The following is a 23,824-nucleotide window of genomic DNA, read 5'->3' as shown; positions in this document are numbered from 1 at the left end:
CTGAAAGTAATTAAAAAAAATAAACAAACTGAGTGAATTAAAAAAAAAATAATCTTTAAATAAAAAATTAATTTAAATGAATTAAAAACTGTGCAGATCTGTTATTGATAACTCATATCACTTTGAACATTTAATATTATTATTATTATAATATATCAGAGCAAGTTTTGTTATATATTTTAATTAATTGTTTATATTATGTTTCAATACTTCAATATTAATGAAACTGTTCACATGAATAAATATTCTCAATATATTTGCGTGTTGATAATTGATTGAAGACGAACATATTATTTAAGGATCGCTACATTGGCGACGAGGTAAAAGTATTTTGATTATTATTATAAAAAAAAATGACGTCATAAGACAAATGTTTTATAACAAATAGAAGTAAAATAAATTGAAAAGTTTTGCAAAAAAAAAAAAGTAATGCAAAATTAATAGAAATGTTTAAAAAAAAAGTTAATTCAACGCTGATAAAAGTTTGCAAAAAAGTTGATGCAAAGCTTTAAAAATTTGAGATAAAAAAAAAATTGCAAAAAAGTTGATGCAAATAATTACTATAAAATAAAAATTGCAAAAAAGTTGATGCAAACAGATAGATAAAAATAAATTGCAAAAAAATTTGATGCAAAATATAGAATGTGGTATAAAATGTTTAAAAAAAGTTAATATACAAAAAAAAAAAGAGAAGTTATGAATACAAAATAAATTCATAATTTTTTTTTTATAGGTAATATAAAAAGAATACAGAAATTGCAAAAAAAAAAAAAAAAAAAAAAGCCGAGAAATAAAAGAAAACAAAGAAAATAAATATAAAGATAATAAATATAAAGATGAGTGAAACCATAAAACCATTTTTGTGCGAAGCTATCGATAAATCATTGATTCGAAGAGAATGGGAAAAATGGTACCGAAGTTTCCAATTATATCTCAAGTCTGAAGAAACTAAATGCTCTTTTGGCACCACACAGCAAGAAATTTTAGATATAAACTTGAAGGACAAAATTATAGATGTGTGGGCGGTAGATGATCTTAAGAAACGACTTCTTGAAAAAGAATATTCTTTAGATGAAATTTTGGAAAAATGTATTGTTCATGAGCAGATTAAATGTCAAACAGATAAGATGGCTTATTCTACTTTACCAAATGAAGTTAGTAAAGTATTTACAAACAAAAACAACAGGGTCAGATTTTCGAGTTTTAGTAAGGAATGTTTCAGATGTAGTAGAACAGACCATCTAGGAGACGATCAACTTTGTCCAGCCAGAAATTCCAAATGTAACAAATGTGGGTTCTTGGGCCATTTTGCAAAAATGTGTAAAACCAAATCAAATAAAAGAAGGGATGTGAACATAACATGGAACAATCCAAACTCTAAGAGACGGCGAATAGAGACTTCTAAGCAGTGGCGTACGTTGAGTCGTCGGGGCCCCAGGGCAAGACTAAATTTTGGGGCCCCTTTCATATTTGGGGGCCCGTTTGATACAAAAAAAGTACGTATACGCCATATATATTATTTTGTATGGTTTATACATTTTTAGGTTTATTTTAATGTTTTAATATGTTCGTAATGCACTTTGCCTAAAATGATATATTTAGAGACCCCTATAATAATTTTTTTTTAGCTTAGAATTGATAGTTCTTGGGACCTCTGTTCTGAAGTAATAATGTACATTAGGGCGTTCGTTATTTAGGTTTTTTTCGGGAATCAAGTTCCTAAGTGGAAAAACTGTTTCTAAATAATAAAAAAAAAATCCTCTAATTTTTTCAGATTTTTATTTTGACACTAGATGGCGCCCCAAGAGGGTTAAAGTTTTTTAACATTTGAAATAGGTATGGTATAGGTATTTTTTTAGATATAGACTTCAATCAAAATTTTTTGATGAGGTCCTTGTCTACGTTAAACAACGTTTTCAAAAAGGTATAGATCATTTTTCTAGGACCAGGGGTTTAGTCAGGGCATGCATGGCTTTTTTGTATGTTTTATGTTTTATTTAAACAAGCAAATGAGTAGCATGAAAAATAAAATAAAATCCAACAAAGCCATGCATGCCCTGACTAAACCCCTAGTCCTAGAAAAATGATCTATACCTTTTTGTTTAACGTACATGTACATATTTGATTTTCCATCATCAAACATAATTTTTTTTTATTGTTGGGCCCCTGAAAAATTCATTTTTGGGCCCACAAAATTAAATATTTAGCGGCCCCTAAAATAAAAATGTTTGAAGCTTAGAATTGATAGTTCTTGGGGCCTCTGTTCTGAAGTAATAAATACATATTTGAGTTTCCATCATCAGACATATTTTTTTTTATTTTGGGGCCCCTGAAAAACTAAAATTAAATATTAAGAGACCCCTAAAATAATTTTTTTTTAGCTTAGAATTGATAGTTCTTGGGGTCTCTGTTCTAAAGTAATGTGTACACATTTGATTTTCCATCATCAAACATAGTTTATTTCTTTTGGGGCCCCTGAAAAATAATTTTTGGGGCCTCAAAATTATCAAAATTAAGTGCTTAGAGGCCCCTAAAATATAATATAATTTTTTTGGAGCCAAGAATTAATAGGTATTGAAGCCTCTAATCTGATGTTATATTCGGTGGCATTCCGTTTGTGCCTTTAGTTTTGTGCCCTGATGTATTTATGTTGGGGCAAAAAAAAACAATTTTTTTTAACTTAATTTTTTTTTAAGTACTGAAGTAAAGGCATTTGGGGTCCCTGCAGGGCCCTGGCTTGAAGTTGTTTTTTGCTTTTTTGGGGCCCCTAATGTATTATTTGTGGTTGCAAAGATTTTTCAAGTAATATTTTTTGGGGCCCTAAGATAAAATTATAATTTTTCTTTTAAAAAAGCAGTTTATTTCCTTTTGGAGCCCCTGGGGTAACCTTTTTATCAGATCAATATATATTGTGTGGCTACATTATAAATTACACTGAATGACATAATTTGTCTCCCTTGTATCCGAAGTGATTCAAACTCATTTTAATTTACTTCGTAACTCAATTTATGCTAACAGTTTCCTTCTCTGCATTGTCTTCAGTGGGGGCCCTGAGGTCGGTCGGGGGCCCGGGGCGTCGCCCCGCTTGCCCCAAGGGAGTGTACGCCCCTGCTTCTAAGATTCAGTACATTGAAGGAAGAGATATTATCGAAAAGGACCGTAAAAAATTGATGAGTATGATTGTTTACAAGTAACAAATGATTTCAACGAACCTATGAGCGAAAAAATCTACTGCTATATTGGGAGCACTAGGTTGTTAATGCTTATTGACTCTGGTTCAAGATTTAATTTACTAAGTGAAAGTGATTGGGAGAAATTTCAATCAAATCCTACAATACTGGGAAATTTACGTACAAAATCTGAAAATCGATTTAGAGCGTACGCTGGTAATGAATTGCTAGAAGTAAAGTTTGTTTTTGAAGCTCCAATAAGTAAAGTAAAGATAAACGAAAATAAATTATTTCCTCTTTTTACGTGATCAAAAATGCTAAACAATCTTTACTGGGTCGAGAAACAGCAATAAAACTAGGGGTCTTGAAACTAGGAATCGATGTGAATCAACTAGAGGTCCAACAACCATTTCCAAAAATAAAAGATATAATTATACACCTTTCAATCGATATTTCTGTAAGACCTGTTCAACAACCTGTGAGGCGCGTTCCATCAGCATTAGAGAATAAAGTCGAGGCCAAACTCAAAGAGGCAATCGATTTAGATATAATTGAGTCTGTACATCAGGCATGTCAAACTTGCGGCCCGCGGGCCGCATGCGGCCCACAACGCTTAACTCTGCGGCCCAGTCCGCATTTTTAATAATTTCGAGTTTAAGTTTATAATTTACAGTACTTTGCCATATTATTAGGCCTAAGCGAAAAAATTGCAATTTTTTGTTTCATGTTGCTCAATTTTTTAAATTTTTGTTGAGATATCCAACATTTTTTTTGTCTCATTTAATTTTAAATTTTGATAAAAAATAACGTACAGCCCTAAAAGACGTTTTCTAAGGATTTCATGACCAGAGAGTTTCCAGATTGGTACAATACTTTAATTTTTGTATAGAAGAATAACGTGACATTCTTAATTTTATGGCAAGAACCCCATTATGCACAAATGTAGCATGTTTGAGCCTCAGCATATTCCGAAATCGTAGAATCAAAACGAAAATGTCTTTGAGAGCTTAATCCCTTTTACACGTTATTATTTATCGAAATTTATGAATTCTTTTACTTTTTTTAAGTTAATCCGTATCTATCCTTATCGGTCGTATCAAAAATAATCCACAAAAAAATATAAACTTAAGTCATTAAGACGAATGAGTTACCTATAAGATCCAGCCTAACTAACCTTGGTCTTAGGAAAAACATGGTAAATGGAATACATTAATGTAATCATTTTTCCTGTTTTTTTTTTAATAATTTGTTTTATAAAAATTTTAGTTCTACTTTTTTCTGCGGCCCATAAAAATTTTGATCTCGCTGTTTTGGCCCTTAGTTACCATTGAGTTTGACATGCCTGCTGTACATGGACCAAGCCCTTGGATTTCACCAATAGTGATTACTCACAAAGAATCCGGTGAAATTCGTTTATGTATGGACATGCGTCAAGCTAATTTTGCTATACAGCGAGAAAACTATCCTCTACCGACATTGACTCTATTATGACTAAACTAAAAGGGGCACAGTATTTTTCGCGATTAGATCTAAAAAACGCATATCATCAATTAGAACTGGCTGAGGAGAGTAGAGAAATCACAACTTTCATCACTCATAAGGGTTTATTTCGTTACAAAAGGCTACTTTTTGGCGTCAATTCAGCTCCGGAGATATTCCAGAAGACAATGGAGAACATTTTGGTCTCATGTCAAAACACCCTCAACTATTTAGATGACGTTATCATTTTTGGACAAACAGAAGAAGAACACAACAAAGAACTTGAACATGTCCTTAATATTTTTAAGGATAAGAATGTTACTCTAAACAAAGGAAAGTGCATTTTTAAAGTAAAAGAGCTTAAGTTATTGGGTCATATTTTATCTAATACGGGTATATCTGCCGACCCTGAAAAAGTCAAAACAGTACTTGAATTTCGCCCACCTAACTCTAAAGAGGAAACAAGAAGTTTTTTAAGGACTAGTTACTTATTTAGGAAATTCATCCCAGATTTGGCAGATGTTACTGACCTGTTGTGGAAACTAATAAAAAAAGATTTAAAATTAGTTTGGGATAATGAACAACAACAGGCATTTCAAAAATTAAAAGGCGCACTTGCTAAAATACCAACACTTTCTTATATCAACTTTAAGGATCGCACTCGTTTAGTGGCTGTTGCAAGTCCAGTTGCTCTTGGAGCAGTACTGCTCCAATTTCAAGAGGACATTCCTCAAGTTATTTCATTTGCTAGCAAGAGTCTTTCACCCGTTGAAAGACGATATTCACAAACAGAAAAAGAAAGTCTGGCATTAGTTTGGGCGGCAGAACGTTTCTACTATTATCTGGCAGGAATTGAATTTGAGTTAGTGACGGATCACAAGCCATTGGAAGCCATATTCAAACCAACATCCAAACCACCAGCTCGAATTGAACGATGGGTTTTAAGACTTCAGTCATTTAAATTTAAGGTTGTGTATCAACCAGGAAAATATAACATAGCTGATTCACTTTCACGACTTTGCAAGATTAGAGTTGAAAACTCATTCGATAGTCTCTGTGAACACAATATCTATGCTATAATAGAATCAACGATACCACAAGCACTAACGATAACTGATATCGTAAACAATAACTCTTCAGATGAAGAACTAATGGAAGCTGTAGAAAACACAAAGAAAGACGAGTGGAACATGTGCGTTAAGAATAAATATTTTCCATTTAGGTGGGAATTATCTGTTTTGGGAAATATTCTTTTGTGAGGATCTCGGATTATCATACCACAAAGTTTACGAACCAGGGTTTTAACTCTTGCTCATGAAGGTCATCCAGGAGAGACAGTTATGAAACGAAGACTTAGAGTCAAAGTTTGGTGGCAATCAATGGACAAAGACGTAACAAATTGGGTGAAAAGCTGTCGTGAATGCTTATTAGTGTCCCGTCCAACACCACCTGTTCCTATGATACGACATGCATTTCCAAATGGTCCGTGGCAGTGTTTAGCGATGGATTTGTTGGGTCCATTACCAAATCATGACTTCGTTTTTGTTGTTATAGACTATTTTTCAAGATATCAAGAAATACGATTTATAAGAAAAATAACTTCATCCAAAATTATTTCAATTCTGGAAGAAATTTTTAGTCGATTAGGATATCCAAAATCAATAAAAGCTGATAACGGACGACAATTTGTTAGCGAAGAAATCAAACTTTTCTGCAAAAACAACAATATAAATCTTATCACATCGCCTCCATATTGGCCACAGGCAAATGGTGAGGTTGAAAACATGAATCGATCGATATTGAAAAGACTACAAATTGCGAATGGAAATGGAACTGATTACAAGAAAGAAATTCAGAAGTTTATTCTTATGTATAATGTTACACCACATGGTACTACTGGAAAAGCACCATCTGAGCTTCTTTATAGTAGACTGATTAGAGACAAGATTCCTTCTGTTCAGAATACAGACGCAGAATCCGTTGACTCGGAAGTACGAGATTTTGACTTAGTCAATAAAGAGAAGGGAAAGCAGGTAGCAGATAAGAAACGGGGTGCAAAAATCAGTTAAATTAAAGTTGGAGATAAAGTACTTGTTCGCCATGGTATAAAAAGAGAAGGTATGATCATTAGAAAAAACTCAGTATCGAGAACTGTCAAAACTTATGGCTACTTAAGGTTTTGACAGTTCAGCCCATTGAAATTGTTGTTGTAAACAAATTTTTCTTGGAAATTGTTGTTGCTTTTGACTTGCCAAATAATGCCAAACGTCAAAACCTTATTACCCCATTTTGTAAGATGGCGGCTCTAATGATCATACCTTGTCTTTTTATACCATGCTTGTTCGCAACATGGTTTCCCAAAATAAGTTGACACCAACTTTCACTCCGATCGAGTTCAAAGTAATTGAACTTTCCCCTAACGAAGTAACAGTACGAACGGAAGATGGAAGAGTCTTAAGACGAAACATCAGCCATGTTAAGAAGATTCCATTGTTTTCAAATTCAGAACAAGCTGATACCACTCAAGATGTTTCCATGTCCTCTCCTGACGCAGATGTTATCTAAATAGATTATGACATTCAATCTAAAGAACAAAGAAGGGATGTGCAGATCTGTTATTGATAACTCATATCACTTTGAACATTTAATATTATCAGAGCAAGTTTTGTTATATATTTTAATTAACTGTTTACATTATTTTTCAATACTGCAATATTAATTAAACTGTTCACATGAATAAATATTCTCAATATATTTGCTTGTTGATAATTGATTGAAGACGAACATATTATTTAAGGATCGTTACAAAAACTTTTTCTGAGCTATTGTGGTTAAGAAAAGAACAAATAGATATAGCCCAGAAAAAGTTTTAATTCATTTAAATTAATTTTGTATTTAAAAATTACACGGTGTAACACTCAAAATATACGCGGTCGGACACCTATCAGGTTTTGTAGAGCTAGTCGCACTGAATACGAAACGGTATTTGAAAATCCCCTAAGACCTCCAAAATCTGGAGTTACGGGCAAAACACGGTTTTTTGGACCTTCACCCATTGAAAAATTTCTAGCTTCGACAATTTTTTACCCATTTTCGATTTTTTTACAGTTTCTGATAGAAGATAAATATACCTTTTCAACAATGTATAAAACATGTAACTCGGTTAAACCACTTAGAATTTAAAAGCTGTCAAAGTTCAAAAATTCCATTTTTTTCGTCATTTGCCCAACTTCGGCATCAATTTAAAGTAAATGTTTTCAAAACAACATGCTATTTAAAAAATATATTCTAAAATTATATCTATTTCCCAATTAATCGAGGTATTTTTTATGAAAATCACTTCAAAATTGGCTTAAAACAAAAAATTTTTCGATTTCAACCCAGATACAGAAATTCGAACTTTTAGGTATAGAACAAAAATGTTGTTTCGGCACGTAGTAGGATAACTTGGGCGCCAGGATTTGATAACGGGTTTTTGTAGAGGAGCTCAATACAAACATTTTTTTCTTTGGGAGGGGGGTCTATCTTTCTCCGTTTAGGTGGGAGGGGCATTTTTCTAAAAAAAAATTATCAAAAAAAAAAAAAACGGCAACACTTACAGTAATAAATTATACCATTTCCGAAAGGCAAAATTGTACATTTGATTCTTATTTTTAAATCAATATAATATAACCAATAGTTTTTGAAATAATCGATTTCAAAGTTAAAAATATCCAAAAAAAAAGTTTTAAAACTCATTTTATACTATTTTTGTCCAGACTGTGAATTTTAAAAAAAACATTACTGACACAGAAAACTGCCTCAATTGATTCCTTATCGAACCGTGTAAACTATATGTTTCTATGTCTTCTAGTTTATGAGAAAATTGAAAATTGTTTTTTTAATAATTTTTTTTTATTTTGATAATTTTTTTTTAGAAAAATGCCCCTCCCACCTAAACGGGGAAAGATAGACCCCCTCTCAAAGAAAAAAATGTTTGTATTGAGCTCCTCTACAAAAACCCGTTATCAAATCCTGGCGCCCAGGTTATCCTACTACGTGCCGAAACAACATTTTTGTTCTATACCTAATACCTCGATTAATTGGGAAATAGATATAGTTTTAGAATATATTTTTTAAATAGCATGTTCTTTTGAAAACATTTACTTTAAATTGATGCCGAAGTTGGGCAAATGACGAAAAAAATGGAATTTTTGAACTTTGACAGCTTATAAATTCTAAAAGGTTTAACTGAGTTACATGTTTTATACATAGTTAAAAAGGTATATTTATCTTCTATCAGAAACTGTAAAAAATCGAAAATGGGTAAAAAGTTGTCGAAGCTAGAATTTTTTCAATGGGTGAAGGTCCAAAAAACCGTGTTTTGCCCGTAACTCCAGATTTTGGGGGTGTTAGGGGATTTTCAAATGACGTTTCGTATTCAGTGCGACTAGCTCTACAAAACCTGATAGGTGTCCGACCGCGTATATTTTGAGTGTTACACCATGTAATTTTTAAATACAAAATTAATTTAAATGAATTAAAACTTTTTCTGGGCTTTATCTATTTGTTCTTTTCTTAACCACAATAGCTCAGAAAAAGTTTTTAATTCATTTAAATTAATTTTTTATTTAAAGAATATTTTTTTTTTAATTCACTCAGTTTGTTTATTTTTTTTAATTACTTTCAGTTGCCTTTTTTATGACATAAAACTTTATTTTTTTATGAAAATAAACTGGGCGTTAATAAAAAGCACAAAAAATTAATACTCATTTACGTGTTTTTTTTTGAATAAAATGATATGAAAGTGAAAAAAACAACTTAAAAAACAAAGAAAATTGGGTTTGATGCAAAATTGTGGAGAAACGGTTGTCCGCAGAAAAAAAGTTTTGAGACAAACTAAAACTGTAATAAATTCTTGATTGGTTGTAAAAGAAATCTTTTAAATCAGACGTAGTTTGGCAAAGATAAAGCCATTTAAAGGAAAAGGGAGCAAAAATTATAAAAACCGTCATAACTCGAAAAAGGGACGAAAACGAGAAAATTACCTTCTAAGTTTTTCGACTTAAAATGACCTTAGGAATCCATGGTTTTCGTTTGGGGCGGTGATTATGGGACACCCTGTATTAACTGACTTAACAGAATACAGGTGTTATTAGCATTTGTTATAACTTATAAGTATGGCTTAATGGCTTTCTATGCATACCTACATAATAACCTCAGTAAAATTTTGCGTGGTTAACAACAACAAATGATTGCTAAGGATAAACAAAAGTTTTTTATTTATTGGTTTACAGAGAAAATTTTGTTATAAACATGTAAATTTTTCACTTTCAACAATAAAGAATTATTAAAAATAAATAAATGTAATCGTTTGTTGTTGTTTTTCAACATTAAATATATAAGAGAAAGCATCATAGAATAGTTTACATTTCGTCGGCTGGGAATTACAGTGTTTTATGTTCACCGACCCTTGTTTTGAGTTATTTAACTTTTAAGTTTTTGATGCTCGGATTTTGTATTAAATGACTTTCGATTTATGTTTGACTGATAGCAAATGGTAGTTTATTAATAAAAATTAACATAACGATAATTAATTTGAACTTTCTTGTAATATCAACTTAAATTTTTTTCACAAAGTTCTATGAGACAAGTAGTTCAAACATTAATAAGCGGGGCCGATTTAAGGGGGAGGGCAGCCTAGGCCGTCGCCCGGGGGCGCAAGAATTGAGGGGCGCCGAAGGCCCCCTGAACTTTTACAAAAGTTATATAAATAACGAAGACTTTCCAATCGATGTTTTATTTATTTTTACTTTCACAAAGGCGACCCAATTTTTTTTCTATTTTATTTTTTCAACGGCGCTCGTATTTTTTGCCCTAAACTTTTTGAAGAATGAAGGCGCCTCCAATTTTGGGTTAATTTTTTTGGCTTCCGGAAGGACAATGGTGTTCAAAATCTTCGTTCATCTTTGAAGAACAAGGCGCCCCAATTTCTTTTGAAAGACTAAAGCAACCCTAAAATTCATCCAACCAATTAAATTTTTGCAAAGGCGCCCCTATATATCAATCACTAAATCATAGCTAATAATATGGAGATGGAGTGTGTTTCTTTATTTTTTCCGGATATGGAAATGACGAGACAAAATAGTTTATGGAGAATATCCAGACTATAATAATGAATAAAGAAACAGAAGGGAGACGGGCAGAATACCGAAAGCCCAAAATCCAGAAAACCCTAAATCCCGAAAACCCAAAATTCCGAAAACCCAGAATCCCGAAAACTCAAAATCCCGAAAACCTAAAATCTAGAAAGCCCAAAAATTGACAGCTTCTCCATTTCTCATAAAAACTACGTTTGTGTGTGAGAATAAAAAAATAGGTGTGTTCGTTATTCCCGCCTCCAGGGCACTCTGAGTCATATCAATTAACTGTCAAAAAAATCAGAGTTTCTCGGGTTTTCATTTTACATCGAACACCTCAGAGCTTTAGTTTCATCACCTGATTTCTGTTTTGACATTTTTTACTTTATTTAGTTTCTTATTTCATGAATTTTGTGAAAAATTTCATATTTACCACACAAATTTTGTATCCACAAACGACAAATCACTTTTCGCACACCAAACAATTTTTTTTTCTTAAACAGCTGATTCCATTTTGATAACTCTGAATTCCTCTGCTCTGAAAAAATACCCAGAATTGTTCAGGGTGCGTATAGAGCGAACATCGCACACAGAGGAAATAACACTGGTTGAAAAAGGAGCTACAAAAAACGCTTAACAACGAATTCGGAGCGATTCAGGTATTAAGGTATGTAGTTTTCCATTGGAAGTCCGGAAGCGTCCGGAATCATTCAGAAGCCTGCTGCAAATTTTTTATTCTCGTAGTGAAAAAAAAACATTTGATTTTTCGCCAATACAGATATAAAATTTCAGAATTGGGTGGAAGTGATTCAAAATTTTTTTCATTGGATTTCAGGATGAGTGAATCATTGAGTGATTCCAATCAAAAACGACATTAATGTACCTAGTTGAAAAAGTTTTTGAAAAAATATTGTTCAAATAAAACCAACTGTACCTACTCTTTAAATGTGTTTAAACAAAAAAGTCAGAGATAAAGGTAAACTTGTCAATTGAGCCTAAATAACATGAATATTTAATTTTTTTTATGATAAGCTTATGATTAGATTTTAGATTAGATTAGAAAATAGATTTTATTTCAATCATAAGTACATTTTTGAATTCGGTTTACAAATCTTTAAAGACATGGCAAAAGCCGTCTGCCAGATTGACAAGTTTATGATTTCAATAATAAAAATTAATAAATAGGTCCACTAGGTTTGCAATACATTTTTTCATTTGGTTAAAAATTTAATTAAAACGCTTCTCTTAAGATTTGGTTTCTATATCTTAATGCTGATTTCACAAAGTTGTAAAGAGCCGTCCAATCACGTCCGTTCAGTATATTAATAACTTCATCCTCTTCGTAATTAGCTTTTCCCAAGTGTAGTTTTCTTAATTCTTTAAGTATGGGACAGACGCCTATAAAGTGCATGATGTCTTCACGGGTTTTCAAGTTACACAAGGAGCATGTGATAGGCAAATCCGGTCGGTGGGGTATGTAGTTTAATGGCAGTAACTCTCCTCTCACCTTAAATATGGTTGAGATTTTTTCTGCATCGACATTGTTTCCAAAATAGCTAATCGAGCTTAGATCATGTTCCAGTTTCGAATAGTACCTTCGATAAATTGATGATTGAGCTTCTTCAATAAAGGCTTTATGTAGTTTTTCATCAAGATTCTGGAGTATATTGTAAAGTTCAACTTTCGTTTCCTGTATGTTAGATCCCGATAAATTTAATGGACGTCCCGTCCTCTCAGCCAGTTCGTTCCATTTCTGAAAGCATGATGCTTTTTTTGCGATGGCGTGCATAGCAACTATTTTAGGAAGTCTTGCTTCGTGCATGTTTAATACTTTAAGGACGTAATCAAAATGGAGTTTCAGTGTTGTGATGAACAATGGTGGGAGTCCAGTTTCAATGTGCAACATATATGTGGGAGTCGTCCGGGGAAGGTGCAGTACTCTTTTAAGAAAGAACCTGAGAAGCTGTTCTACACTCTCATATTGTAAATATCCCCAAACTTGCGTTGCATAAAACATAACTGATCTCGCTGTTGCCTCAAAGATTTGATATTTGACTCGAAGTCCTATGCTCTTATTTTTCATACAAGTCAACCAGGTTGTGTTTATGGCAATTTTTGCACTTTTCAGTTTTTCTAGCAAGTGAGTTTTAATACTATTTTGTGGTGTTAGTATTACTCCCAGGTATTTGTAACTATCAACTACTTCCACTGCTTCCCTCTCCAATTTCCAGATATAGTTTCCACTTCGCTGTCTCTTGCCTCTACCAAAAATCATTATTTGGGATTTTCCTCTGTTTACTGTAAGGTTCCACAGTTTACAAAATTCTTCGAGCTTAGTTATCATCATCTGGAGTTTTATTGGCGTGTCTGCTAACAGCACTATATCATCGGCGTACATCAAAACTTTGATTTTAGTACGACCTACATCAATCCCTCCATTAAGATAGGAAACAATATCATTAATAAAAAGGGCGAAAAGAAGTGTACTCAAGATGCATCCTTGTCTCAAACCTGATGGTGTTGCGAAACTTTCAGACATATTGACTCCATCCCATACCTTCGCTGAACAGTTTTTGTATATTTTTCTTAATGTCCTCAACATTTTAAATGGTAGACCCAGAGCAGAAAGTTTATAGAACATTAAATCTCGATCTACAGTGTCAAATGCGGATTTGAAATCAACGAAGTAGACATAGATATTTTTGCCTTCCTCACGGTAAATGTCTACAATAGTGCTAAGTGTATAAATTTGATCAACGGTGGAGTAACCTTGACGAAATCCAGCTTGGCATTCACTAAGTATCTGCTGTTCTTCTGCCCAATTACTAAGGCGTCTGTACAACATACTTCCAAATATCTTACGAATTGTATTAAGCAGTGATATCCCTCTGTAATTTTCCACCATGTTCTGATTTCCTTTTTTGTAAACTGGAAGAATAACGGATGATTCAAAGCATGTTGGGACAATGTCGTTTTCATACAAATCGTTTAGGTTCGCTAACAGATGTTTGGCAAAATCATCACTGCAATACTTATAAAATTCGTGAGGTATAAGATCTTCTCCTGGTGCCTTAGATTCTTTCATTTCTTTTAACACTGATTTCAACTCTATAGATGTAAACGGTTGATCCATATCTTGATTCTCGATATAATTAACACAGTAATGAAAAGGTAACGTTGATGACTCTACATTTAAAAGTGATTGAAAGTGAATTTTCAAATCGTGGCTAGGAATGTTAATACCAATTTTGAGTTTTGCTCCGTTTACAAATCGAACTGCTTTCCAGAACTCCTTCGTGTTTCGGCTTGCAATGATAGTGTGCACTTTTTCTTCAAAATACTGGGTTTTCTTGTGTAAACAAATCTCCTTAAATCGTTTTTTTTCTTTCGCATACTCTTGTTTAAAATAAGGGGTGTTATATCTTCTAAATAGTTTCAGAAAAGAAAACACTTTTTCTCTAGCTCTAAGACACTCTGCGTCAAACCATTTCTGTTTTGGTTGAATTCTACTAGATTTATCGGATATTTTTGGTGCTGATTTACGTATTACATCTTGCAAGCTTTCTATTGAAACTATTTCGCCTCTTGACTTCATGGAATCAAGTTCAAGGTCTAATGCATCTTGATACGTTTTTTTGAGATTATTTCGCCACATTAATCTGGGCAATGTTAATTCAGTGAAACCTTGACATATTGACTGTTTATCGTTGTTTATTTTCATAACAACAGAAATTGGCATATGATCCGAAAAACACTTTTCATGAACCTTAAAATCCGATACCCCATAAAGCCAATCATCTGCTACAAAACAATAATCAATTACCGAACACGAGTTTCCTCTTACAAAAGTGAATTCACCCTTAACATCACTTTTAGATCTGCCATTTAGGACCATTAGGTTGAAAGATTCAGCGAAATCAAGCAGTTCTCTTCCTTTTCTATCTGTCTTACTGTCCTTCGATATTCTTTTGGGGTCTAAAGTTAGTAGAGGATGATATCCATTTTCATTGTAGAAGCCTCGTTCATTTCCTATTCTTGCATTTAGATCCCCTATCAAAAGCAATTTCTCATTTTGAATAGTACAGACTAAGTCACTTAGAGAGTTAAAATCATCTTCCCAGTGATTGCAATTTAAGTAAGTTGGTATAATATAGTGCTTACTAATGTTTTCTAATTTTAAGTTAATTATATTATATCCTAGTAACTTTTCAAAATTCAAAAATTCTTTGTAAATTTTCTTAAAACCGTAAATACATCCACCACTTGCTCTTCCATATTTGTTAGTTTTTACCGCTTCCTCCCATACCAATTCATATTCGTTAAAATAACCATTAAATAAATCGTAATTTTCTTTCAATACAAATGTTTCGAATAATAAAAATATATCAAATGATTTTACATAGTTAAAGAAGTTTAAGAATAATAATTTACTTTTTAATCCATTTATATTATAACTTAAAATATTTAAATTGTAATTACTAAGCGACTGACAGACGGCAAATTCTTAATTATTTAATTTATTGTATTTAATTGATTTTGAACCACCCTGTGTTGAATGTTGTTGCATTGAATGTGCAGATGGCGCTGCTGTAGATAGTGAGGAGTTTTGTAACAGCTGTCCATGACGTTTATCGTTGCTGTCAAAGTTGACAGCTCGCTCCACGTTATCAAACTTAACATCAGGGAACATTTTTTTCAAAACAACAAATCCATTTTCATTACCACATTTTAACCCATATTCGGTGCTCCATGCAAATGCCCTTCCCTCAATAAACAATCGGTCATCACGCAGTTGCTTATGTACTTTAATAAACTGCACATTGTTACATAAATGCATTAACAAGTATATGAGAGGTATGAAATAATCTGCTATTGTTTTTTCTCGTGATTTTAAAAAATTGCAATCTTGCCCAGGGGCTCCGGTAGTGCTTAAACTGGCACTGTGGATAAGGGTTCTATGTACCACTTAGAACCGTGTAATTATTAAGTAAGCATAATGGAGATTGTTTATGAAACTATGTACATATCGACGGTTAAACTTCATAACCTCGTAAGTCGTTTTTGCAAGTTTTTCAGAAATCAAAAAACAAAATGTTGTGTTTCTTGTTTTTGTATGGGATCTATCAATACGAGTGTTTGAATTTTGTCATTCCTGAAAAATGTTCAGAACAACATTGTTAAGCTGAATATACCAAAAGATAGCTCTGAATTTTCTGAATTGTTTGCATTAATAATATTTTTTCGAATTTTTAGACTTACGAGGTTAAGAAGTTTAACCGTCGATATATAAAACTATTATAAAAGCAGCAGAAATCATTTTTTAAATGAATATAAAATAAAAGTTTGATTTTAACATTTGTTTCAAGTAAATTTCTTTATTGGAGTATTTACGTAAAATGCAGTAGGTCCTTAGTGCAGCATTTTTAGGAACTTTATGTATAAAATTACTTTAATTCTTGAAATTAAAAAAGAAAAAATTATAATCTGGTTTATATTTAAATTTAATTTTAAAGTAATATTACTTCAATAGCTTTAAGATTTTTCAAGCTGAAAGTCTTGAAAAACATATCGGCAAGGCTCTGTGTTAATTGGAGTTGTAAAAAAAACCAAAAATGGTATTAATTTAATATTTAATTAATTTATTATCTAAACATTTTGCAAACCTACTCGAAACATCTAACTCATCAACATAAAACCCATCCGATAGAATTTGATTTTGTTCTCGATAATCTGACACCAATTAGAAGGTTCTATGTATGTACAAAACTAAGAAACATAAAGTTCTATGTCAATAAGATTATGGGTAATTTTTTTACAGACCAAAAAGAGAATAACACAATTTTCTATCAGGTAATTTTCCTACATAGAATCTTATAATTCTCAAAATATCTACATTTTGGTTGATAGAACCATAGTTTTTTGCGTTTTACGCTTATGGTACATGCCACATTAGAGTGGGTGAAAAAAATTGAAATTCTGTTTTTTGATTTTATTCTCCGCAAAATCGATTTCTAGATACCTTTAGAATATACTCACCAAATATGAGCTCTTTATATTAGTGGGAAAATCCTCCGCTTCGCAATTTTCCATTCTACTAAAATAAAATCATTTTTTTATGAATCGACTTTTAAGCTAATTTTACACATTCTTGTAGGAAATCTACAAAAAGGCCTTATTCAGTATTTTTGTTTTTCTAATAGTCTCAAGATATTTGAGGCCCAAAATCGAGAAAATCTTTAAAAATTCGTTTTTTTGTTCTTAATTTTCTAACAAATTGAAAAATTATAATATTCAAACGGGCAATACATATTCTTGTGGGAAACAGATTGCTCCACGAAAAGTGTTGTTAACTTTTTTTAATAATCTAACTATTTGAAAGATATTAGAGGTAAAAAAAAACATATAAAAACAGTTTTTACTTTTTGTAATTCAATGAAAAGTCTTTATTATCAAATTAGCAAGATGTATTCTTGTAGGGGCTTTAACGTTCTACATAAAAGTCTGTGTCATAAAATTTATTGCTTTAACCGTTTAGAATATATTCGTATTCAGTGGCAGCACTGGTCCCATTTATCTAGTTGGTGTTTACGACTGCGCTCACCAATTTTTTTTCATTTTTATTGTTTTATGAATTTTAATTTATCCAAACTATTAGATTCGCTGAATAATTGTAAATCTGTGTATATAATTATTATTTGATGGTAAATTTGTGTTTATTGTGTGCAATTTCGGAAAAATTACATAGTTAGTACCTAAGATTATTTTTTTTGTCATGTTCTGTTCTTTAAAATTGAGTTTTTTCTTTCTTTTGTCTACCGTCAACTAAACTCATACCCTTGCATTAGTATTTGTACTGTTTCTTACTTCTATAATTTATTTTTTTTTTAATTTAAACCATTAATAAAAAAGTAAAAAAAAATAATAAAATATTATAAAGAACGTAACCCTACAAATGTGGCAACCCACATGTGGCATTTGGATAGGGTTGCCGAGTACTTGTGTGCATTTGCGAGGTGGCACCCGACATTTTTTTAGATAGAAGAGAGTCTAAGCTAAACATTATGTATTTTATAGCCTTTAACTCTATCAAATATTATACACTTTGACCAAAAAACAAGTGATTTTTGCGTTTTTCAGCATTTGAGTAGGGTTGCCGAGTACTTGTCTGCATTTGCGGGGTGGTACCTGACATTTTTTAGATAGAAGAGAGTATTATCTAAAATATGGTGTATAGTTTAGCTTTCTAGTGCATAAAAAGTTATAGTTTTGTTCAAAGAAGATTTTTGTAAGTGTTGTTTTCATTTGGATGGGGTTGCCACATTTGTAGGGTTACGTTCTTTATATTATTTTATTATTTTTTTTACTTTTTTGACTTTTTTATCTGGCCAAACAACAAAGATATGAATGTACTAGTTATGTGACAATTTTTCCTCTAAAATAGGGTTGCCACATGGAAGTTCCCATTTTAGAAGTGGCAACCCTATTTTTTTATTTTCAGTATTAACTTATCTTTCATTTGACACTAATTTTAACCTCTAACCTTAAGCGGCCCATAGACACCACACTTGTGTGCATACCGGAGCGACAAAATCAAATTTTTTGATTTTTTAGTGTCGGTGTCATGATCGGTGTGCTGTCTGTGGTGCGGTGTACACGCAAATGTGCGCACAAGTGTGCACACAAGTGTCTTGTATATGGCCCGCTTTATGAGCTAAGTAACTCGACGGTCGCGGTCGCCTCTCCGACTAAGAGGATTGAATTAGATTTTTAATTTCAGCAAGAAATTTTTGTTGGCAAAAATTTCCTTTAAAAATCGTTTTTTTTTTTTTAAATGTGTTGGTACAATGTGTACCTTAACATCTGGAGTTACCCAAAAAAGTTATTCCTGTCTCCAGTGTTTGTTGCTTATTTATTTAGCTTCCAGGTGCCGGTTTCTCTGTTCAGATTGATCGTTTATTACTGAAGATATAGCCCGAATACTCAGTATGCTGAAAAAAAAAACAAACAAAAAACTTTGAAAAATCATATCTCGAAAACCTATCCATTAACATTTTTTTAGATATGATTTTCGAGTTTCGGGCTCGAATTTTTTGGAAACTAGTGCTATCAATGATGTTATTATTGATGCAGCGCTTAAGACCAGTACCCTCTAAAGATGACGTTTAATAACGCTCTAGGAATTAGACCCACATTTCAAATGTGGCTTTATTTCCATGAAAAAAATTTAATAACGCTCGACAGGTCATATTTCAAATGCATGTTTTGAAATTGTTGTAAATCTTTTTATCGCGAATTTAGGATGAGATTTAAGATTTATGATGGCAGATTTATCTGCAAAACACAAATGGATTACCGAACCAGATAAATTAAGTAAAATGAAATTAAATCACAAAAAGACAAAAAGCGAGGTGCACAACTTCGATGTGCTTAAAGAATGACAGTCAAGAGGGATAAAAAATGAAAAGTCCACAGCAAATTAGTGCTGCCACCCGTTTTGGATAAGTAGTTTGTTATTGGACACTTTTTTATGGAGTTTACTTTTTAATACTAAATAAAAGTCTATCAAAATAATCAAAAGCCTAATAAAATAAAATGCACGACTGGGGTCGCACGTACTTGCTCTTGCAGTTCAAAGCACTTTTATGGTAGTCTTCTTGTAGATTATAAAGGCTGCCTCTATATAAATTTTTAATAAATTTGGTTTATGAAGAAGAGCCGAATTTTGTTAAATACAAATATTTGTTTTTTATTTGGCTTTTTTGAGAAAAACTAAAAATGCAGTTTTATTGCAATTCCGAGGTAAATTTTGAATATTACGTATGCAAAAATTAAACAAAATCGTTAGAGCCGTTTTCACGAAAATTGCAATAACTAATTAAAGATTTAACATGAGTGATTTAAAAAAACGGAAATACCATATTTCCATTATCCGCATTTTTAGAGAAAAACTTAAAACGCAGTTTTGTTAGAACTTTGTACAGCACTACGTGTGTTAAATTTAATCAAAATCGTTTGAGCTGTTTTTGAGAAAATGACATAAGCCGAAAATTTTGTATGAGAGCTATATGTTCTAAGCGAGATATTAAAAAACAAAAAAAAAAAACAACCTTGGAAATTACGAAAAAAAACATCTACAACAAATTTCAAGAAAATCCGTCGACCCGTTTAGGCTGTAGCTTCTTGTGCAGATGGACGCACCGACGCACAGTCCGACGGACGTCATGACGAAACCCACTTTTTTGGACTTCTCTATCATCGAAATATTAGTTTTGATTAAAACCTCGAAATTTTTTTTGACACGAAACCAATACTTGCCCTATTGAGCAAGTAAAAAAAAAATGAAAGTACAGGGTGGAACTTACGCCAGGAAACTTAAGGTCGTTTGCCAAACCTGAAAATTAGTCTTCATTTGAGTTTTTTTGTTTGTTTTTGTTGTTCATTTTGTCATTGCATGTCTTCCTGCGATGCGTGTTTGCTTTTTTTATTTATGTTTTGCAATTTTTGAGTATTTTTCCGTCCAGATTTCGCAATCATTTCGTTTTTCGCGTGGAGACCGACGAAAAATTTCGTTTCACATCAGCAGCGTTCTAGACTTTAAGGCTTAACGCTAAACTTAAACAAATCTCATACCGTTTTTGTTTGGTTATTTTTAGAACAGTATTCGGAACAATATTCGCACAAATTTGAATAATTCAAAAATTGTAAAAAAAAATACTTAGTAGATACAAAAAAAAACAATTTCCAATAGAGCTTGCCTCATCAACTCCTGAGTCCTGATCTCCTCCAACAAAATGGTTAATCTCCACTCGATTCAACAATCTAAAAAAAAGCTTCACCACTTGAGAACTTCCATTCCTATATAGATACTTAGTTAATTTTCTTAATCAACAATTTCCAATTTTAAAACCAACAAAATAAAAATCGACATATCGAAAAATATTTTTTGCTTAAAGTTTTGCTTCTGCACTCTTTCGTAGCTTTTTACAAAGTAACCCCCAAAATGGCGGGTTAAGCTATATATATATGTATATACGGCATCCTACTCTGACCTTCTTGCGTGGTGGTATTCTGTCCGACATTCAGCAACATCTCGCTCATTGGCTGAGATGTGCGCCGATTTAGAAGTGACCATCGCACACGGTCGCATGCGTTGGTGAAATGATTACCACTAGTAGCTCAATGGACGAGTTCAGCATCTTTTCGTCGATTCCATTATAAAACATAAGCAAAACTTACTTTTAAGTTTCGCGCAAAGTTCCCCAGCCCAAACCGGCCCAAACTAAATGTGTGAAGGAAAACCATTTTTGTCCGACGGAATCATAGTCATTTTCCAACTAAAATGGCGAGACAGGATCTAATGATTTTTGCAGGTATAAAGTTACTCTAAGACCGAAGATATTTAGGGGTGAGGAAGCACATCGCAGAGTGATTTTTCTTTTATGTTCAGACACTTATGGTGGCCACTCAGCCCCCCCCCCCTCCCATTTTTTATGAAAACACTTTATCAAAAAAACTACCTTTCTATTCACAAATATTATATTAAGGGTCAATTTTTCAATAGTCAGTTAGTACTTATTCTCCATATAGAGGAAAAATCAATTTTTCAACAGTCAGATATAGCTTATTCCTTTAAATAATCATTTAATAGAGGAATAAAACTATCGGCTTCTTTCAGAGGCGAATACAAATTATTCTAAGACCCGATTTTTCGATTTTTCAATCTTCAAACAGTCAGTTAACTGTTTAGAGAATTTTGTTTATTTAAGAATGTATTCAGCGCAGACAAAATATTAAAAATCAAAGTTTATAAGGCATATAATTTAAAAAAAGAGGAAAAAGAGGAACCAAAATATCAAAAAGAGATATTTTTTGACAATTTTTAAAAAGTGGAGAGAAAGTGGATTGGGTGGAAAAAAGAGGAAAAACGCCTCTTTAGAGGCGCAAAGGTAGTCCTGTGTACCACTTGTCCCGACATCAGACCTTTCTACAAAAAATTATTCAAAAGTTAATCTCTTAGCTAGGTTTTTGTTGTTGTGTTTCATAAAAAATGTGAACAGTCATTGAGTCGGAGGTTTAAGCCTTAAGAAAAACTGTTTTTTTTCTTTAAATACGTGTGTAGTTTTTTTAATTGAATCCCTCTATAAATTTTTTTTGGGAAGCCATTTGGGCTATATCTATTTATTCAAGCTACGAATGATGTTACATCACAATTTCAAGTAAGAATCACTTATTTGTTAATATCATAAAGTTTTTTGTGACAAGAACCGATTCATTTGTTAATCTATCTTTGTAGGTATAACTACCAAGTATGATCTTAACTTGAGTAAATGCATCACAACTATGGACTCCTTTTTATGAAGTTTTTAAGAGCTGTGATATATATCCAACATAGTTTTACACTCTTTGCGGAGCGAAGTCTCTTCCTCAAACTAATCGTTTGAGCTACCACAACATAAAATACAACATGGGTGCAAGTTTTATAGTTTCAAAGTTTAATTTCATCATTGTATTAACGGCCAGATTTATGCTACTGTTTTATTAGCTTACATTGACATAAACCAGTAGGAAGCTTATCATCTTCTACCGAAATTTGCATTTTTAAACTGCAAAGCATTGAATGGCTACACTGCCAGTGCAACCCGCTCATTTTTGTGACGAGAACAAGTTAGCAACAGAAAGAATATATATAGTTTTATAAACCAGAATTTGCATCTTAATGTTCCCACTTTTAAGAGAAAAAAAGTTATCTCGAAACAAATTTTTTTAACCCTCTCTGGCCTTTCTCTTTTGATGCGCTTACGATAAACTATTCAATGCGAAAGTGAATAAAAGATAGAAAATTAATGGAATACATATACAGACATAGAATTGTCTCTTTTCTGAAACTACACATACACTAAAGTAAACGTCATAGCTTATAGGTAGGTTACAGTACATATAACTGTTCCTGTGTCCTATAGAAAGTGATGGTATGGTAGGTAAATCGTACTGGTTGAATCTATGAGAATACAGAGTAAGAGATCTTTTGAAAACTGAGTAAGAACAAAAATCTTCAATTCTCTGCAGTAGCAATTCTAAGTTTTATAGAAAAACAAACTGAGCAGAGCACTGAGTCACTGATGACTACGCTTGCATCTGTGCTCCAACTCCAACACATCCGAATGCGTAGAGCAATGCAACTGCAGCCCAATACCATCATTGACAAAGAGCTCCACTTGCAATTTCTCTGATGAACCGATTTGTGCATGGATTCCTTTTGTATTTGAGTTTTTTTCCGAAGGCATATACAAGCAAGAAGCCCATACGTTTGCTGTTGGCTTCGTCATCGGCTCCCAGCTCCCTCATGTTGGTGATAGTTCAGCTCATGCTATTGTGTCATCATCCTAGGAAAGTTTAAAGGCAGAAAACACTGCATACTACCACCAAGAAAATTCATACCCTAGTTTGGCATATTGTTAACAATTTAGTCTACGAGCGACTACGTGCATGAAAGGTCGCGCTATTTCGCATCCCCGCAAAATAAATAATTTTTGCCGCTTTTATTGCTTCTAAATAAATATTATAATAATCCCGTTCTAATCACATAAAAGTTTGCGGGATATCATTGCATTTGGACGCACGCTTTTTACGTGATATTTTTCGATTTTGTTTCGGGTCTTGTTTTTTTTTTAATCATACCTACTACATTTTTCCTACTTTGATCTTTTATTCCAATAAAGTATGAAGCTAGTTACTTTAAATTTTAAAAATTTAAACGAATGGATTTTATGATCATTTATGTTTTTTAGGTACACCTGATGCACACTGTTATCTTTTGAAATTTTATTTTTATTTTTTAGGTTTGTTAATTATTTCAGTTTTATATTATTTTTAATTTCTCAAACACTGGATTCTTGGATAACTATTTATTATTTATATTTATTTCCTTAATTTCATAAGAACAAAAACAACCAAGTATAGCAAAAAGAAATTTTAAGTGCTTAATTAATTTAAAAATATAATTCAGTTGTTCGCATTTGTGATTAAAAGTGAAAAACAAAGAAAATGATTTAAAAA

At 32.3% G+C, this 23,824-nt stretch overlaps 3 protein-coding genes across 13 annotated transcripts in view; 2 read left to right on the top strand and 1 right to left on the bottom strand.

Moving 5' to 3' along the window:
* The window catches only part of LOC129906660 (mucin-17), a 470,057-nt gene that overhangs the window by 67,688 nt on the left and 378,545 nt on the right, over nt 1-23,824 (top strand). For 5 of the 11 annotated variants that reach the window (XM_055982508.1, XM_055982504.1, XM_055982507.1 and 2 more), the window contains exon 1: nt 22,068-23,486. The exons of 5 other annotated variants lie outside the window; for them this stretch is intronic. The gene's annotated coding sequence lies outside the window, so the exon portion shown is untranslated. Of the gene's footprint in view, nt 1-22,061; nt 23,487-23,824 lie in introns of those variants that run through there. One more of the 11 variants, XM_055982514.1, reaches the window with a different exon arrangement.
* Nucleotides 4,838-6,718, top strand: LOC129909822 (uncharacterized protein K02A2.6-like). The gene is made up of 3 exons (XM_055986927.1): nt 4,838-4,999; nt 5,303-5,904; nt 5,947-6,718. Exons 1-3 carry the CDS (start codon nt 4,838-4,840, stop codon nt 6,716-6,718), a joined length of 1,536 nt encoding a protein of 511 aa, XP_055842902.1.
* On the bottom strand, nt 10,778-23,113 carry LOC129909815 (uncharacterized). The gene is made up of 4 exons (XM_055986916.1): nt 23,057-23,113; nt 15,314-15,581; nt 12,276-14,818; nt 10,778-10,795 (listed from the first exon to the last, which is right to left on the bottom strand). The coding sequence occupies exons 1-4, from the start codon at nt 23,111-23,113 to the stop codon at nt 10,778-10,780; spliced, it is 2,886 nt and encodes a 961-aa protein (XP_055842891.1).

This window comes from Episyrphus balteatus, chromosome 1, assembly GCF_945859705.1.
Source record: "Episyrphus balteatus chromosome 1, idEpiBalt1.1, whole genome shotgun sequence".
Classification (NCBI taxonomy): domain Eukaryota; kingdom Metazoa; phylum Arthropoda; class Insecta; order Diptera; family Syrphidae; genus Episyrphus; species Episyrphus balteatus.
The sequence above is the reverse complement of the archived record's forward strand: the minus strand, read 5'-3'. Positions and strand labels throughout refer to the sequence as shown.